Source organism: Diadema setosum, chromosome 14 (assembly GCF_964275005.1).
Source record: "Diadema setosum chromosome 14, eeDiaSeto1, whole genome shotgun sequence".
Taxonomy (NCBI): domain Eukaryota; kingdom Metazoa; phylum Echinodermata; class Echinoidea; order Diadematoida; family Diadematidae; genus Diadema; species Diadema setosum.
The window spans coordinates 27,662,470-27,680,842 of NC_092698.1; the positions used below are offsets into that span (position 1 = coordinate 27,662,470).

Genomic DNA, 18,373 nt, shown 5'->3' on the forward strand with positions numbered 1-18,373 from the left:
TTTCACACGCACGCATGTACGCACGAAGAGATGTTTTCCCGGAGAGAAAGTAAAGAGCGGCACAAACTTCAGTTCAGTGCACCCACTGGATCAGACGACTCGAATGCTCTCGAGAAGAAAGAAAGCAGAGAAGGACAGTGTCAAGCAATCACTTACTTTCATTTAGTATATTCGCATATCGACAAGAATGGTCTAAGGGAGCATCTTGCTAGTTGGATTATATGTTGTTCAAGACGGATATTTTGGAATTACCATCAGGAGATTCACAATGAAAACTTCAGTAATATCCTTTGCAACTTGCGTATATGTTGGGATATGTTTGTGTTGGCTGTCTCCGGCGGCAGGTGAGTGCATGTTCTCCGAGCTGTAACAAAGCTCCAGCCGTATGCAACTACTAGTCATAATGACGTATGGATTGTACACCGCAGAGGTTGATGGCAACATTGTTGAGTTTATGCCAAACCATGGCATGATTGAGCAAAGCTTCATGAATACTGTTTTAATGTTTACTGATGCTGTGAATATGCTCTGTCAGACCATGGAGTCTTGACTCTGACTGTTTTGACTCGCGAAGTGCTGCGCAGTTATCTATTATGCACTGCTTATTAGATTTCTCCAATACCGGTGGATAGAGCGAATGCAGCAATAATATTATTAGTTTATATAGCACATCACCCTGAGGGAAATCTGAGTATGAAAACGAACAATGCATTCAAAACTTAAGATTTTTAAAGTTTTAGTGCCACCATTGCTGGATGAGAAGAAGTTTGTGATGTCCACATATTTATATACTATAGTTGGAGCTCTCCCTTGGGGATATTTCCCCTTTATATGAAGAAAATATTCATAGGAAAGCTATATTAAAAGTGTAAGTTCTGCATTTTTTTTTTCAAGTTTTTAATTATATGTCAATCAGAATTAAGTAGTTATTAATAATTATTATGCATGCTAGATTCATGTCTATCAGGTGATGACATTGTTCCCCCATATCTCTTGGTTGGAATGTGAAATAATTTTTCCAACAAAGTTAAACAGCTATAATTTCCCATTAGAAAGTACTTACCAGCATTTCCACAACTCTGAAAAAATTAGATACACTCTGAAAAAATTAGATGCAAAACTTTATTTATTTCTTTTAAAGAAAAAGTAATTTAGTGAACATACCAGTACACTGATTTGTATGGAAGTCACATAGAATACACTAAGGTGACATCACCATTGCTCCAAATTTCCAATGAAATGATCGCTCTTAATTTTTTTTTTTTTGGTGAAAACATTTAAAACTTAAGAATTCTGTGGTTTTTTCATATGTTGTAGAATTTGTATGATCTTTTGAACTTTAATGTTCAGATAATGTTTATTTCTTCAAAGTGAATTTGAAAACGAAGTAGAGCTGCCCTTTAGCAACCTATAGAGATGGGGTTAAGGAGATATAAATCCACCCCAAAAATAAATGAACTCTAGAAGAAAGAGAAACAATTCCATACAGAATGTTCTAAAAATTCTGAAAATTTGTTATTTTTTTTAGCTAGTACAGGTAAAAACATATTCTCATACCAAAATATATCAGAGTTAACATTTGGTCTTTTTTTTATTTTAGGTGGTTTAAGGCAAGTTTTGCAATTATACAGCTGAAGTATTAGATTTTTGTCATTTCTGTATAAGAAATAGTCAGAGCATGATATCATCAACTTGCTGATTTGAATATTCATAACAACTGGTCAAGAAGTGTTTTCTGAAAAAAAAGAAGAAATATCAGAATGTCATACCTTCCTTATTTCTTATCCAATTTTGATCATTTTTGCACTGCAGGGATTTTTTTAAAGATTTTGTATGAAATTGCTAAAATCCTTTGGTGGACTTCTTCTAATGATAGCTATAGCTTCAGCCTCTAAATGAATGGCTTGTAAATATACTAGCTCAGAGCCAGCTGCCACCATTTGTTGTTCATGCTATTTACTTTGATTTGTCCAATACAGAGGCTCGGTTTAAGCCTGAGTGCGTGGCATGGGATCAACTAATTCGCACCATTTCTCGCAATGCGAGGGCCATCCCAACAGCATCTGCTAAGTGCTCGAGATCGGCAGACTGCACTCGCTTTGCATGCAAGTTTCTTATGCTGGTACGTAAGCCGGGACTCATAATTGAATTCGAAGTACAAAGAATGCAGCAATCGTGGTGTGTCACAAGAAATAGGTACTGAGGTGTCCAAACTCTGTTTTGCTTGCATTCATTTCTCATGACCTGTCAGGTTACAGCTGCTACATGGTATGACCTTTTGCGAAAAAACGGAACGTTTTGCATAGAAATGAGCTGTCAGTGTCTCTTTCCTGTAATTATGACTTAATATCCTTTGCAGGGACCTTGAGTTCCTGCCAAGAGACACTCTTGCTTGCCATTAAACTCAGGTCAATGGTATTCTGATTTTAGAAAAAAAAAAACAGTGGATTTGAGCACAAAGATTGCAAATTTTTAACTTAACTTAAAGACAGAAAGGGTTCGTTCTGTGTAGAGAAGCTGTGGTCATCCCCATAGTATATTGGTACCTGTTTGGTCAATTTTTTATCAAGGATCACATGTTTAACTCGAAGGGGAAGTAGTATACATTGAAAGGGAAGTAGTTTACATCGTAAAGCAACAATTACAGAAGCCCTTTATGAAATTTACTCAACTTTGTAAATTGTTAAAAAAGGGGCTTTATCTTCTTTATTCTTGTTACATTGGGCATGGCAAAAGTCAGATAACATTATAATCTTTCACAAACACTGACTGATTCAGTACTTATTTGCATAGGGAAATTTGTCAATCAGTTGCAATATGATTCATTTGCTCTGTTCTAAAAAAAATATGGATGTATTTCTTGAACTTTACAAACCTCCTGCCAAGATTTATCATGACATTATGCTGATATTATTGTGAAAGAGATATATGCCAATAATCAAAGGCTCACTGCAACATCATTATTATTTTTTTTTTTTTACAGGAAGTCTTTCATGAAATGTATCATAATTTCATGTAAATTAATGAAAGTTAATTTACACATTCCCTGGACTTGTTACTGACATTTGTGATATTTTCCCCTTTTGAAGGAGGTAAGTGATGAGCTCTTTCACAATGCTAGAAAATATAAGGAATTCTGTTTGTATTCTCTTTCTAGCATTCACTATTACTGTGACGATTCATGATTCATTTCAATAGCAAACTTAAAGGGGAAGGCTAGTAACTGATCAGTGGGAATCAGTGGAAATGCTGGGAGATGATTGTTCCAATCCTTATGGGATTCATTCAAGAGTTCATTGTATATCTATTGTTGTGTGAAAATGATTTGCTTCAGAATGGTCTCATATTTAAGTAATGTGCAGTTTAATGCTTCCAGGTTAGCGTCCCTGGTCAGTGACGGAGCATTAATCTGCACATTACTTGAATATGAGACCGTTCTGAAGCAAATCATTTTCACACAACAATAGATATACAATGAACTCTTGAATGAATCCCATAAGGATTGGAACAATCATTTCCCAGCATTTCCACTGATTCCCACTGATCAGTTACTAGCCTTCCCCTTTAAGCATGACAAAGTTAGCCATTTATAATTGGATGACACTTTGCCCGTTCATGCAGAAGTCAAATGGTAAATGATGGGCTCATTTATAGAATATGTTGTATGCTATTGTCATGCTGAGTGCAGTCTTGCAAACAAAATATAATATGTCGTCCAATTTCTTCAAGAGTAGTGAGTGATACATAATGAATCTCATGTGCTTGAAAATATTTAGTGAAGTCTAAAGCATTTATACTTTGTATGACCCAGTGAAGGGGTAATTTGGCTACATCCTCGACAGGTTGAATTTGTTAAAAATAGCATAAAATGCGGCATCAGCTGGTTATATGACTTCATGTGACTAAGGCAGTGAAGTCTTGAAAACAAGCAACCTTTGTGCTGCTCTGCATCATTGTGTGCCTTTTCTGGTCTTTAAACTCCACTACCAATAGTGTCTTGTGTGTGCATGTACCACATAGTTTACTATGAATATCCAACCTCTCCAAAATTATGTTCATATACATGTACACATTGATCTGCCCCATCTTGTCCCTCTTCTTGCTGATATTACCCCTTTCAGAGAGTATAGGAACCTCAGTCATCCTTGCTTTCCCCCTACTACCTGTATCCTCATTGCTGATTTTCTGTTTTGTTTGTTTACAGGAGGTATAGTCATTTTGCACCCCATTTGTACCTCACCCCCTCTTCCTGTCTCCTTCACCCATATTGTCAGAGTCAAGGATGCCACAAGCCTTACACTGGAAGCACTCAGTCAAAGCTCCAGACAGATCTAAAAATAAAGCCTGCATCCAGCAGAAAAATTTGAAAAACAGAAATAAAGAAGTGCCCTTGTGAATCTAGCTTTTGGAACCTGAACAGATTTACCTGTACCTTTATTATGTCAGTGCTTGACAAAAATTGCAAAATGACTCATTGAATGTATAGCTGATATGACCCTTTTCCTTTGTTATAGTATATTCATGACTGTGTGCAAGGAGCATTAGATTCTACATGTATACCACAAAACTTTGGGGCAGGGGCTTCCCTTGATTTTCCTCAAAGTAACTGGAATGGTATGGATTCTAGTGGCACCTGGATTTATGGTAACATTTTTCACCCCATGTTCTGTCATAATTATATTGGGAAAATGTCCAATATGTTGAATAAGTTAATAGATCCAACATAGCATTTGTAAATCTGTGTATTTTGGGACATTTATATCTTCTACAAGTATATAGATGGTAGCAGTTGTGACAAAGTTTCAGTTTGGATACATAAATCAATACATAGAAATGCAAGCAGCACTTTTCTAATTTACCATGATAAAAACAGGAGAAGGGGTTGACAAAAAATGTTGTAAAAGTAATGCTTTTGGCAATGCCATTTCTGTCATTGTCTGACTATAGCTATTTTCTTTGGAATTCATTTCCTCTTCTCCACTGATGTATTTTTTATTGAAATTTATTTATAGCTTACCTGAAGAATCCTTCATTCCCCAGAAATGAAGGATTCTTCATGCTATCTAAAGCATCCTTATTGATAAAGCAAATTAAAGAAAACAGCAACCATCATGTTGTGCCATCTTCTTTCCTAGGGTGTATGATTTCTGATAACCACACCACCTCAGTATCCATCCACAAGAATGAAGGAATATGACTGCCCATACTTTGACTACCGGTACTGGTATTCATCAGAGGGATTCATTTTTCAAACATGGTGTAACTTTTTTAGTTGATGCTATATGGTTACAGAGTAGTAGTAGTAGTAGTAGTAGAAGTAGTAGTAGTAGTAGTAGTAGTAGTAGTAGTAGTAGTAGTAGTAGTAGTAGTAGTAGTAGAAGAAGTAGTAGTAGTAGTATTAGTAGTAGTAGTAGTAGTAGTAGTAGTAGATTATAGAAGTAGTAGTAGTAGTAGTAGTAGTAGTAGATTATAGTAGTAGTAGTAGCAGTAGTAGTAGAAGTAAGTAGTAGTAGTAGTAGTAGTAGTAGTAGTAGTAGTAGTAGTGGTAGATTATAGTAGTAGTAGTAGTAGTAGTAGTAGTAGTAGTAGTAGTAGAAGTAGTAGTACGACGATCCCCAATTACATGCCATAGAAATCACAGGTAAGCAATGAATACATTTCTCTAAAAATACACCAGTGAAGAAGAGGAAACAAGTTCCAGAGAAAATAGCTATGGTCAGACAATGACAGAAATGGCATTGCCATGAGCATTACTTTTACAAAATTTTTTGTTAACCCCCTCTCCTGTTTCTATCGTGGTTGATTAGAAAAGGGCTGCTTTCATATACTCTGTTATGATTAATGTATTCAAGTTGAAACTTTGTCAGAAATGCTACTTGAAGAAGATAATGTACCAGACTTTAAACTGTTTGTTTCTTTGGAAATAAATTGTGTTTGGGATTTTTTAGCTTCTGGCAACATTGGTAGTAATGAAGGAAGCATGCCTATCTGTCACCATTGGAAGTAGTCTTAAATGACACATGAATTATCAGGTAGGTAGGAGAGAAATTGGCTGAAGAACAAGTTTGGAAGGATATAAGTTATTCTGGAGATTTTGAGGTGTGCTCATGATGATGACTCATAGTCATCTTGCTAACCTTTTGATCTGTCTAGTAGATTAAAAAAAGAATTAATAGTGAGAGATCAGTGCAAATGGAAGCTTTAGTGATTTACATTACTCTATGTCTTACAGACATGTGAGTAGCATCGGTTTATATACAGCCGCGTTTACCCTTGTGACTGGTGATTTGAATTGTCATGCTTCTGAGTAATGGATGTTCAGTATGATGCTAAGTGCGGTACATGGAAAGTGAAGAGTCAGCTTCACCTGACTAAACCTGATGTTCTCCCTCACCAGGAAAGCTTTAACAGTCTGCCATATTCCAGACACCAGCTGAAGATATGTTTTAGAGAAGAATATTGGTGACAACTAATCCTTGTCAAGACTGCATATCTGTCATATATGGATAAGATGTGCACAGTTTATTTACACAATATTATGTTTGGAAGACTCTACCATTTCATTACTACCTTTGAATGGATAGTTCAAACAATTTTGAGTAATACAAGGTATTTGTGCAATTATTGTTTTCTGATTTTATTACATATTCTGTATAGTGCTGATGATAACAATATCAGCATTAGTTTGTATTCTAATGATACAATAGTGTTGGAAATGGTAATGATAATCAAGCTCAATGAGAGGACACTTTACTGTAGCCCTTGAGAGGTTTTCATATACATGTATATCATTATTATATCATATGGGAGCCACAGGAAAGCACAGGTGTTGAGGATTTGTTGGTGTATAAAGCAGAGACCCAGTTCTTTTATGAGAATGCTAGCCAGGACATTAGGCCTATTGACCGGACAATTCATGATGTCAGTTCACTAATTGGCACACATGAGGAGACATCAACTCAGATGTATTGAAACAAATTGTCAATGAATAGAGATTATCTAATCTCCCTAATCCCTAGTATGTCACTATGGACTTCCTGTTAGACTGAGGTACGTTGTTACACCTGAGTGCACAGGGTTTGCTGACTTTAGAACTAGCTCAAGTTTAAAGGACAAGTCCACCTTCATAAACATGACGATTGACAGAATGCAGCAATATTAGTAGAACACATAGGTGAAAGTTTGAGGAAAATTGGACAATCCTTTCAAAAGTTATGAATTTTGGAAGTTTCAGTTCCGCGATTGCTGGATGTGAAGACTACTACAGCTTGTGATGTCATATGAGTACAACCATATAAAGAAACCATAAAGAAAATTCAACATATTTTCACTTTTCTTGCATAATAGAAGAGCACATGACTTGTCTCTTTCAGAAGGCACGGGGAGTGATATTACCCTTAACATATATCAGTTACAAGTTGAGGGAATTTGTACTTTTTTCAAAAAATGAAATTTTGTGGAATTCTCTTTATATTTTCCTTATATCGTTGTACGCATGTGACATCATCAACTGCAGTAGTCTTCTCATCCAGCAGTGACTGCACAGAAACTTTTCTGCACAGAAAATTCATAACTTTTGATCGGATTGTCCAATTTTCCTCAAACTTTCACTGATGTGTTCCACTTATATTGCTGAATTATCTCAATCCACATGTATATGAAGGTGAACTTGTCCTTTAAGACGGATTACTGACTGTTGATGACAAGGCTTGGCAAGTTGAACCAAGTGCCTGGGCATTATAAAGGATTAATGCATGCAATCTGGTGCTGATGGCCTGCAGAGGATGTTCAGAAATTTGAGGTTAAAGTGGTAGCCAGGTATGGAGCTTCCGAGAATAGAAGGGCGGATGTTTGAAGACAAACACTGTGTCTGCATGCAACTGTTGATGGTGAGACGGACCCCCTTTTCAGACGCAGGCCAGTTTATACCAAAACTTGATAAAGAAACAACGTATAAAGAATCGTCGTATTGCGGACAGACCACTCAGATGCTACTAATCTTGACCTTTCTGGAAAATGTTGTAGGCCCCCCTATAGATGCGCTGTTTCTCATTGCGCATGTTGTTATGGCCATGACGTTGCCGCTAGTGAGAGGAATAGGGTCACCTTTTGCGCATTCACACAATAAGCCCCGCTCAGTTATACCATTAGATCTACATGCCGTCAATCTCTCGTTTGAGGCGAAACCCCAGCCGGATTTAGTCCACAGTGGGGTGCGTTTATTTGTCGTTTGAGAGCGGGAGTCGAAGTACTTGTCCATTGCAAATAAACTTTCTGCTGAGGCGTGACAAACCTGGAGGCCAAGCCAGGGTTTGATGACTCCAGCAGCTGTCGTATTACGTAAGAGCATGATAAGGATACCTGCCTGTGGCAGACCATTCAAAGTGAACTCAATTTTCTCTATCCTTTCTAAAGTTTTCAATTTTATATTCTATTGAGAAATTCTATGGTCATCCATTTTACATTTCGAACGAAAAAAATTGACCCGTAAATAACGAAAATACAGGAATAAGAAGGAGAGCATTGCCAGTTTGCCGGTGCTGACAATGTGCTATTTGGCAGTGAGTTACAACGGGGAGGTGAGACTACCTCCCTGGCCTGCTGACTGGATCATTGAGAAAGCAGCTGTCGTATTACGTAAGAGCATGATAAGGATATCTGCCTGTGGCAGACCATTCAAAGTGAACTCAATTTTCTCTATCCTTTCTAAAGTTTTCAATTTTATATTCTATTGAGAAATTCTATGATCATCCATTTTACATTTCGAACGAAAAAAATCGACCCGTAAATAACGAAAATACAGGAATAAGAAGGAGAGCGTTGCCAGTTTGCCGGTGCTGACAATGTGCTATTTGGCAGTGAGTTACAACGGGGAGGTGAGACTACCTCCCTGGTTACAATCAGCCTGCTGACTGGATGATTGAGAAAGAGAGAGAGAGGGAGAGAGAGAGAGAGAGAGGGGGGGGGGGGGGAGAGCGAGGTAGTTTGCAGGCACAAACCCTTGTTGGTCGTAAAGGAGTCTGCGCCAAGACTACTACATGCACCACTTTGGCACTGTCCCATAGGCCCTGTGTTGAAGCTTCTCCCAACTGGGAGAGGCTGCAGTGTAGTGGTGTGTGTATTAGTCTTGGTGCATGCAGACTCCTATACGACCAACAAGGGTTTGTGCCTGCAAACTAGGAGAGGGGGGAGAGATGGGGGAGGGAGAAGGTGAGAGCAAAATGGAATGACAATAGTTCCGGTCACTACAGTACAGGCATGCTCTGTCTGCATACGCTGAATGTCTACACTCGCACACACACACACGTACACACACACACGCACCATGGAGCTACATGGCCCATGCCAAAACCAAAACAATCTCCTCCTCTCGCGGTGCCCCCCCCCCCCCTCCTGTGGCGCTGTGGCGATGACTGATGCTTAGATTAGGCCAGGGTCAAGAAACAGGTGTTTTATATCTTTGACTTTAAGTCATTGATTGCCAAGATATGCACTGGCATTATTTACTGGGGTGTAGCTCTTCAAACGAGTGATTTTCGTCATGATATGGTTGCCATACATTCAGACATGATGGAATGCTGATTCGTTATCGAGTTCTAGTTCCAAACGATGCTCTGACTATTGTTTCGTTGCACGTCATTTCATTATATGTCATTTCGTTAGTCAGCGTTCACACATATAAATTAATTGTATAGCCATTTCGTTTTGGTATAAATGTTTTTGCATCTAAACACCCTGAGAGAAGACGGGAGAACTGGGTTTCCATGATGGAGTAAACCACAAAGATGTGGGAACAAACTCTGTCACGTGTAGTTAGACATATACTGTACTGTATACCAAATATTTTGCAAGGTTTTAGTTGTCATGAATTTCGTGAGTTGGGTGCTATTCATTAATTGAAAAACATGTGAAAAATAACTCTGCTCCTGACATGAATATAACATGCACGCATACATTTCTCTGTTCAATACTGTGCTCCACAAGTGTGAATTTAACCACTTGCGAAATTGTCGGGAAGTCCCGATTCGGGAAAAATTAGACTCGCAAAATATATGGCGTATACAGTACATGTAGTGGAATGAATGGAAACCTCTGGCAAGCAAACTGCTTGTTATTATAACAGTTGGCCAGAACTGCCAGGTACTTTATTAGTCATGAACCAGCTCCACTCATGGGGATGATGAATACAGGGAGCTTCATGGCTAGGAATACAAAGTCTCGAGCAGGCCCTGTAACCATGGTAACATGTTAGCTCTTCGGGGAGAGGAGACAACAGCGTGTGACAGAAGGGATCAAGAGACTCTATGAGCATTCACTATTCCTCAACCTCACAACTCCAACCCCATTTAAAAGAGGAGTTGAACAATGAATGTGATTAAACTTAACCAGATATTATGGCATACAGTAGTGAGACCTGGATGTTGCAAGGTAGAAGTTGTTAGACTGTCACGATATCGACTTATGTCAGGAGGAGGTGGAAGCCATTGGCTGCAGAAGGCTGCAAACTTTTCAGTGTCTGGTTCAAATCCACTTTTCAATTCACTGGGTGTTTGAAGCCTATTTCCCTCTGCACAGTGATTGAATGGTTGTTGGCAATCTTAACCTGGGAGCATGAGAGGACCTGGGACCCAGAATTTGAATGAAGTTGTGCAGGAATTTCCATCATAGGCAGCCAATATTTTGATGATTTTTATTCATTTATTTATTTATTTTTTTACTGTCTTACAAGGCCAAGGAATTGAATGCAGTTGTGCAGGAATTTTTGTTAAACCCTGCCAATGTTTTGATGATTTTATATTGTTTTATTTTCATAAAATTCTACATCACCTACAAAGATTCTTGCTACCTGATTACTCATCACATGGCATTACTGAGTACCTAAAGAGCACCACTGAGTTCTTTTGCTGATGCCTCGCCTTTTTCAAAGAAGCATCTCATCTTTCACCTCATGAGAAATCTTGACCTTTATGTATACACTTGTGACCGTTCACAAATTGTAGGACCTATATTATGTTATATTTCTCCAAAGTTGGTTCTGCTTTTAAAAAAAAAAGAAAAAAAAGAAGCAAACAAACATAGAACAATTTTTGTTATCACATTTGGGCTCTCATCTAAATATTCAATGCATGAAATGAGCTATAGGCACTTTTACTTTGTAATCTTTTTGTCTACCACCAGATACCATGTGGTATGTACTCTGACCCATAATACACAAGGGTTACTCAGTGCAAAGCAAAGCAAGAAAGCATAGAGTGATGTCTAATATTCGTGTAGAAATACGTCCACTGAATGTTGTTAGCCTAATGCAGATGCAAAAGTCATGATTCAAAGTTACACATATGTACACGTACATGTGGTACTTTGGGCGAGCATTTATTGCGTATGTGCCCTGTAAGAATATTGACATGATCATATCATCAGTGATTAGTAAAATGTGAAACGATGAATATATATTACAAACGCTTTCTTGTAATTTTATTTCTCTCTGTGTTTCCAGAGAAAGGATATAATATTTGATGTGAAGTTGCTTCCCTGTGCCACCCCAGCTCAGATGAGACTTCTTGTGCTGAGCAACACAGACAACGTGTACTTTGAGCAGACTGTCATGCACGGAAACACATATCCAGTTCCAGGTAAACCAGAGGGATATGATTCACATTTACATTTTTTTTTTCCCATCCAGCCTTATAAATCTTGCACTAATCTGAAAAAAAAATATGTAATTACATCTCCAGTTACAACAGTATAAACCAAGTTTTAGCACATTTCCCCCCCCCCCTGAAAAGACACTTTTAAGGTCACAGTTTACAGACGTCATCAGAAATGTATTCAAGATCTGATGTATATGTCTCAGAAGTGTGTAAAGGATGACACTCAATGGTTTGTGCTCACTTGCAAGGCAAGTAGTAAGTCACTACTAGAATATTAGCTTCATGTATAATAGCATGACTTAAATATATATATATATATATATATATATATATATATATATATATATATATATATATATCCATATTTTGCTTTCTTGTTGATCTCAAGTATTATGTCCTCTTTTCATGTTTCAGGTTTAACATACAACCTGTTTCCAGGAATGCGCCTTCAAATATCAGTCCAGGTTCACTTCAAGAAAGTGACATCAGGTCTTGAAATAGGGGTGAGTCCTGACAAACAGAATCTATCTAATACCACAATTCACAGTCTGTTGCCAGCAAGCTGAAGATTTCACAGATATGATGAAATACATCATCAATTTTTCATCCTTGAGCGGACAACATGCACCCAGGAATGGACTGTGAATGTTGAATTACTTGTACTTTTCTGAGATGTGAGACACTTTGATTAACTAAATTTCATGAGAAAATTCAAATGGACTTAGCTGGCTGGTCCGAACACCAGGACACCATGAAGGAACTGTAATAGCGCAGTACTACAAATCTCCTCCAATGTGTTAAATTTTTTCTTATGCGGAACTTGTGAAGTTTAGCATCTGGCTTCAATTATCATAGTCAAAGATCAGCATCAATTTCTAACTATACAGAATATAAACAGAGCAATGTGCACTGATTTGGAATGACTTTGATTGTCCTTGAAGCACAGCAATATAAAATGAGCCATCTGTTTGTGCAATGATCTTACATGATTTCAAATTGATTTTGCAAATAATATGTTAGACAGATAGACAGAGAACAGATGTTTGCACTTTGTGAAGGGTCAACATTTCTGGTACGGTACACCATATGTCTCTCCGTCTGATTGCCAAATGTGAGGATGTTCCAGCTGTTACTTTCAAAGGCTGACTCCTAGCTTTGTGTGATACTGCGATGATACACAGATTGTTTCTGTCTTATTTATGTGATCAGTTCATTGGAAAGTAAATATGATTTCTGATCATGTTTTAACAGATCCATTGTCATGCACTTGTTCCTAACAGCCATGAGGACAAAGATAGTTTAAAAGCTTTAAGATTGAAAAAGTGGCAGCTAGAAGGAACATGCATGAGAAAACTGATGGCAATGAGATATGTTGTGACTTTGGCATCAATATTATATACATATTTTTTTTTTTCTGAATGGAGATGACATGAATGCTTGGTTCATTAATTCGAGAGTAATCTCAGTGACTATTTCTTTGATATAGAAATAGATGAGTTGATGTTTGCAACAAACTTTGTCCAAAGAAAGTTCCAAATGAAAATATTTGTTGTATCAGCATCACTTTATCTGTTTTAGTTTCTGTCTTATCCACTTTGCCTTCCAGCTGCGCCTTAAATTTAGTGGACCAACGCCCCTGATTACATTCTCCTATCCGATATTTCCAGATTACATCATTCCTGTGCGTGACTGCACAGCAGCAGGTAAAGTATACATCATCTATTTATTAAAGCAAGCTGAGGTTAGGGCTAAGTTTGAGAGGCCAAGTTTATCAGCATGTATTGTATATCTACATGTCATGTCTTTCATGTCCACCCCCCCCCCCCAAAAAAAAAAGAAAAAGAAAAAGAAAAAAGATAGTATATCATCGCTGGGGTGACAAGACCTTGTATCTGCAATTTTGGTGAAAATGACTTTTTTGGATTGATAGTCAAATAATGGGTTAAGTGATGTCCTGTCCAAATCCAAACTGTCTTACTCCAAAAATGAAGCCACCACGGCATGTCAAAGGAAAGGCTGTCCCATTCACTATAGTGCTTTGGCCGCCATGTTTTTTTGCTCTCCTGAACGTATGACATTTTGTAGATACGAGGTCTTGTCGCCCCAGCGACGATATATATATACAATGTGACAATGAAGCCTATGTTCTCACCCATACTGTATATATTATATGATATATATATATTATTCATGATTTCAGAATCTGCAATTGGTAGGTATGTTATAACATTTACGTGTAAGTTAATGATTTATTTATGTTCGCTGTATGATGGATAATTGGGAATTTTAAACAGGTTAGGTGTTTGTTTGCATGAAACCATAAGATTAACTAAATTCTTTTCAAATTGTTTGCTTAAATTCAGTGCTTCCAGGTAATCTAATTGTTAAGGGACTGTACAGTACTGGTTGAGGTGAGGATTCAGCTTGTAACATTTTGCAAGATATTTAGAAACCACACTAAGAAATGTTAAAGAGCATACAATTCTAAGGGGAATTCAAAGTTTATTTGATGAAAATCGATTTTAAAATGACTGAGATATCTAAAAACAAAGTAAAACTAAGAGATCCTAATAAAAGTCATGGCCTGTCAATTTTATTAGGATCACGTTTTTTTTTTTTTTTTTTTTTTTTGATATCGTAGCCATTTCAACACCAATTTTCATCAAATAAATGTTGAATCCTTCTTGGAATTACATGCTCTTTCATATTTCCTGAGAGGTTTTTCATTATCTCACAAAAAATGCTTTAAACTTGACAGTAGGTCTCAACCAAAACTATATGATCCCTTTAATATTCGCTTAAGTTCCAATCTGAAATCCAGGAGTTTTTAGATATCTGCTGTCAGGTGTTGGATACTGTATTAAATACTGCCTGCTATGATTTCATAGCCTCAGGAATCCAAAATGTGTGTGACTGAATGTGGCCATATGCAGTCATCATTAACAGCTTCATGGAGCCAAGGGCTTAGAAATCTGCGGAAGAATTCATAATAAACTGTTTTCTGCTGAAAGCCGAGGTTTATCACAAAGTGTGCTAGTTGTTTTATAATCACAAAGTGTGCTAATTGTTTTATAACATTCAACATGATGTTTAATCTCCACCACGCAGTGACCCCCACACAGATACACTGTGCACAGATGAATAAGACGATCACTGGCTTGACCCTTCCTCAGAGCCACCTGTGTACAATGGTCAAAGGATGTGGAGGGTTCAATTGCAATGGACTGATCCCTTCTGGGCAGTCTTCTGCAGCAAATGTAAGTCACACATCCTGTCTTATGTCCCCCTATGCTTACAATACTCGTTCAAAACTTTCTACATATCTAGCCATATTGCCTAAATAATGAATCAAACCTTTTCCCTTTCTCCCTGAACCATACTTATTTTTTCATTCATTCATTCATTCATTTCTTTTTCATCTCCAACAGAACTTATAAATACATTTTTTTCTCACATAAAACATAAGTACATATATGTGTCAACAATTACAAAATATGAAAAATGATTTAAGGATAAACAAATGATAGGGTTGGAAAAAAAAAGCACAAAATATTTTGAAGGTTAGAGAAAGCAGGAGATGGGGAGGAATGCTGAAGAAGCAATGCTTGTAGGGTGCATTCCCCCAAACATAGTGAAACAAAATATACATAAGATATCATTGATCTTTTACTTTTGTACGCGAAATTGAATTTACAAAAATGAATTACACAAATTACGACTAAAAAACCTAACTAACCCTAGACAGACACCCAGACAAATCCAAACACTATGTCGCTGTCATGCAGAAAATAGAACGGAAAAGAAAAGACAGAGAGATGAAGAAGAGGAAGAAGAGACAATATGGTTGGAGAGTAGAAGAAAGAAACAACTATGTCGATTGAGAAGACAAGAAGTGAAGAGTGGACGGAACCGCTAAGCCATACGCATAATATGAAGAGAAAAATGAGAGTGAATATTCCAGTAATTCTGAAATCATTAAAAATTCAGCAAAATTTCATCTTTTTAATTTAAATGTGAAAATATATATATTTGATGATGACGTTCAAATGAATTTTTATAAATATCTGAAAAAAGATTCTTTATCTTAACTTTAAAACAATTCAAACTTAGGGCCGTTTTTAAGTTATCACTAAGACTATTCCAAAATTTTGGTCCAACAAAAGTAAATGTGGATTGATTGAATATAGTTCTGGTTAAAGGTAAATGAAATTCATTAGAATGACGAGTCGGGTATCTGTGGAAGCAGTTGTTTCTCACAAACGTCCCAGTAAAAGTGGGAGGAAATAAATTATTACTGAATTTATACATGAATTGACCAAGATGATACTTATACAAATCAGTTACCTTTAACATCTTATTTTCAAAAAATAAAATGTCTGTATGAGATCTCCAAAATACTTATGGGGAGATATTGTGCTACATGACAGGCAGCACTAGGCAATTACAATAATAACTTCATCATATTGTTATGAAAGATATGATAGCATCTTTTAGGTTATATAACTGACTTGTTTTCATCTCTTTTAGATTACTAGTTTCCAGAATCCTCATTGTGTACTTTATTTGCATACCCGGAAATAGGAGCATAATCATTCTATGTAGACTGTTCATAGAAGTTATTACGAGTATGGTAGGTCATGCAGTGAAATATGAATTTGTACTGGACATAGTAAAGGGAATCTCTCACATGCTCGTAAATGCCCTATTAGACTGTGAACCCAAGGTGTATGGAGTCGAGTCTTGCTGTCTTTTTCTTTCATGTAAGATTATGGCCACTTAATTGACGTAAGTAGTGCTCGAGTACCTGATGCTGTTAATGGCAAGTGCAAATGGGCTCTAAGAGGACCGGGTATTAGGAGGTAAACTAATTAGGAAATTGTACTTCGGCAAAGTAGATAGTTCAGTGGTTGCCAACAGCATGAAAAGAGCAAAGCGTAAACAGTTAGCTGTATGGATACAGTGAGAGCGAACAGAATTGTGACATTTGGTTCAAGACAGATGATGACGGCAAAAAGCTCACCCTCCACGGAGTCTATGCAGCGTATATGGCTACAGACAGTGGCATTATTGTGTACTGCTACACTGTAGATTAACCAGCAGGTACTTTTTGAATACTGTCACTTGAAAAGATGATATAAAGTAATTTCCATCATATGAGACACTTAACATAGTCTGAATTACAAAGTGCATTTTGCAATAACAAAATCAATGCTTAAAATATGGAGGCAAATACTATCATGATTTCATACTGGGATCAAACCTGATAGTAAATCATTTGAACTTGAATTTTCAATTGAGCTCACACTTAATTTACCAGACACATTCACAAAATGTAAACAGTGTATATGTATGTATGTATATATATATATATATATATATATATATATATATATATATATATATATATATACAACATTTTGTTTAAATTTGAGAGAAAAGAGTCAAAAGTATATGTGATGTTAGTCATGACAAAAAAAAAATGTTCAGTGACATGCATATTTCTTATCCAACAAGAAGTCTAAGAAACAGACAGTGGTAGAAAATCTGTAACCCTTGTAGATCAATGCATACGGTACTCTTAGATATGTGAACAACAGGTGAAAGAATGACTAGTTTGACGGAAGACACTGGATATCATTCAGAGTTTGAAAGGGAGAAAAATGGGGGCACTTTCCTGTTGTAATCCATAAAGTAAATGCATTCATGACAATATAGTCACTTCAATAATTCAATGTCACAAATACTCATAGCATTATATTGAAATGTATGACACAAGTTTTTCAGATACGTAAGCCAAAGATTAAATTCTTATTCAAGGCATATACCATTGCTGTTTTCTATCCAATTGAACTGATGCCGATGTGGCTGCTAATTAATGCAGCCTATGGTGCAGCCAGCTAAGTTTTTTAGTCAAAGAAAACATTTCTTTGTGCAAGATTCATCATTAATATGGTTCTCTGTGCTTTGCTCACTTGAGGTGGATAAATTGAGGGGTGAGGGGTGGGGGGGGGGGAGGCTGTGCTTGACGTGGTGCCATTTTAGGAGGAAGAAGATAGTTCCCCCTTGGAGTGATTCATCAGACTTGAATAGCCTGTCAGGTTGCATTTCCATGGGCTGTAGCCTGTATCCTAACAGGTTTATTTCCTGAGCAATGTCAAAGCAATATGAGCCGGTAGCCACACTAACTTTATATAACTTTTATAATCTCTCTCTCTCTCTCTCTCCCTCTTTCTCTCCCTGTCATTTTTTTATCTTTAAAACTCCCAATAAATGGATTTACTTAGACTATATCTGAACCATACTTTTACCATTAACATCATAATAGCTATGATCTTTAACTGTTTATCATGCAACCTCCAATGAACTCTAATTTGTAACCTTTGACCCTTTTTACATGCATATGTTATAGCCAAAACTGTTTAGTAGTAGTAACCTAGTGTTGCAAGTGTATTTTGCTAAACTGTAACATATAGAAGACATCATGATTTAGAATAGAACAAATCTAATGGTCATCTTTATGGCATATATGGAACCAGTCACAACAAAACCACATGCCCACTTGCCCTTGCTAAACCTCAAATTCACAGTCAGGCATGCAATTTGAATGGGCATTGGCTTATTTAAAGTATTGAAGCCTTCGCTCAAATACCTGAGTGTGAGAAGTAACTTTTTCTATGCCCTGTGGAACTGAGGTCTGTTATTGAACCAGTCTACTGTGAGTT

General features: G+C 36.9%; 1 protein-coding gene across 1 annotated transcript in view; it reads left to right on the forward strand.

Annotated features, from left to right (window-relative positions):
* Positions 1 to 209: 209 nt before the first annotated feature.
* The window catches only part of LOC140238070 (uncharacterized), a 30,556-nt gene continuing 12,392 nt past the window's right edge, over positions 210 to 18,373 (forward strand). The window contains exons 1-6 of the mRNA XM_072317994.1: positions 210 to 344; positions 1,980 to 2,122; positions 11,498 to 11,633; positions 12,066 to 12,154; positions 13,258 to 13,354; positions 14,760 to 14,908. Of these exons, the coding sequence (XP_072174095.1) occupies positions 269 to 344; positions 1,980 to 2,122; positions 11,498 to 11,633; positions 12,066 to 12,154; positions 13,258 to 13,354; positions 14,760 to 14,908 (690 nt within the window). The 5' untranslated portion in view covers positions 210 to 268. The remainder of the gene's footprint in view (positions 345 to 1,979; positions 2,123 to 11,497; positions 11,634 to 12,065; positions 12,155 to 13,257; positions 13,355 to 14,759; positions 14,909 to 18,373) is intronic.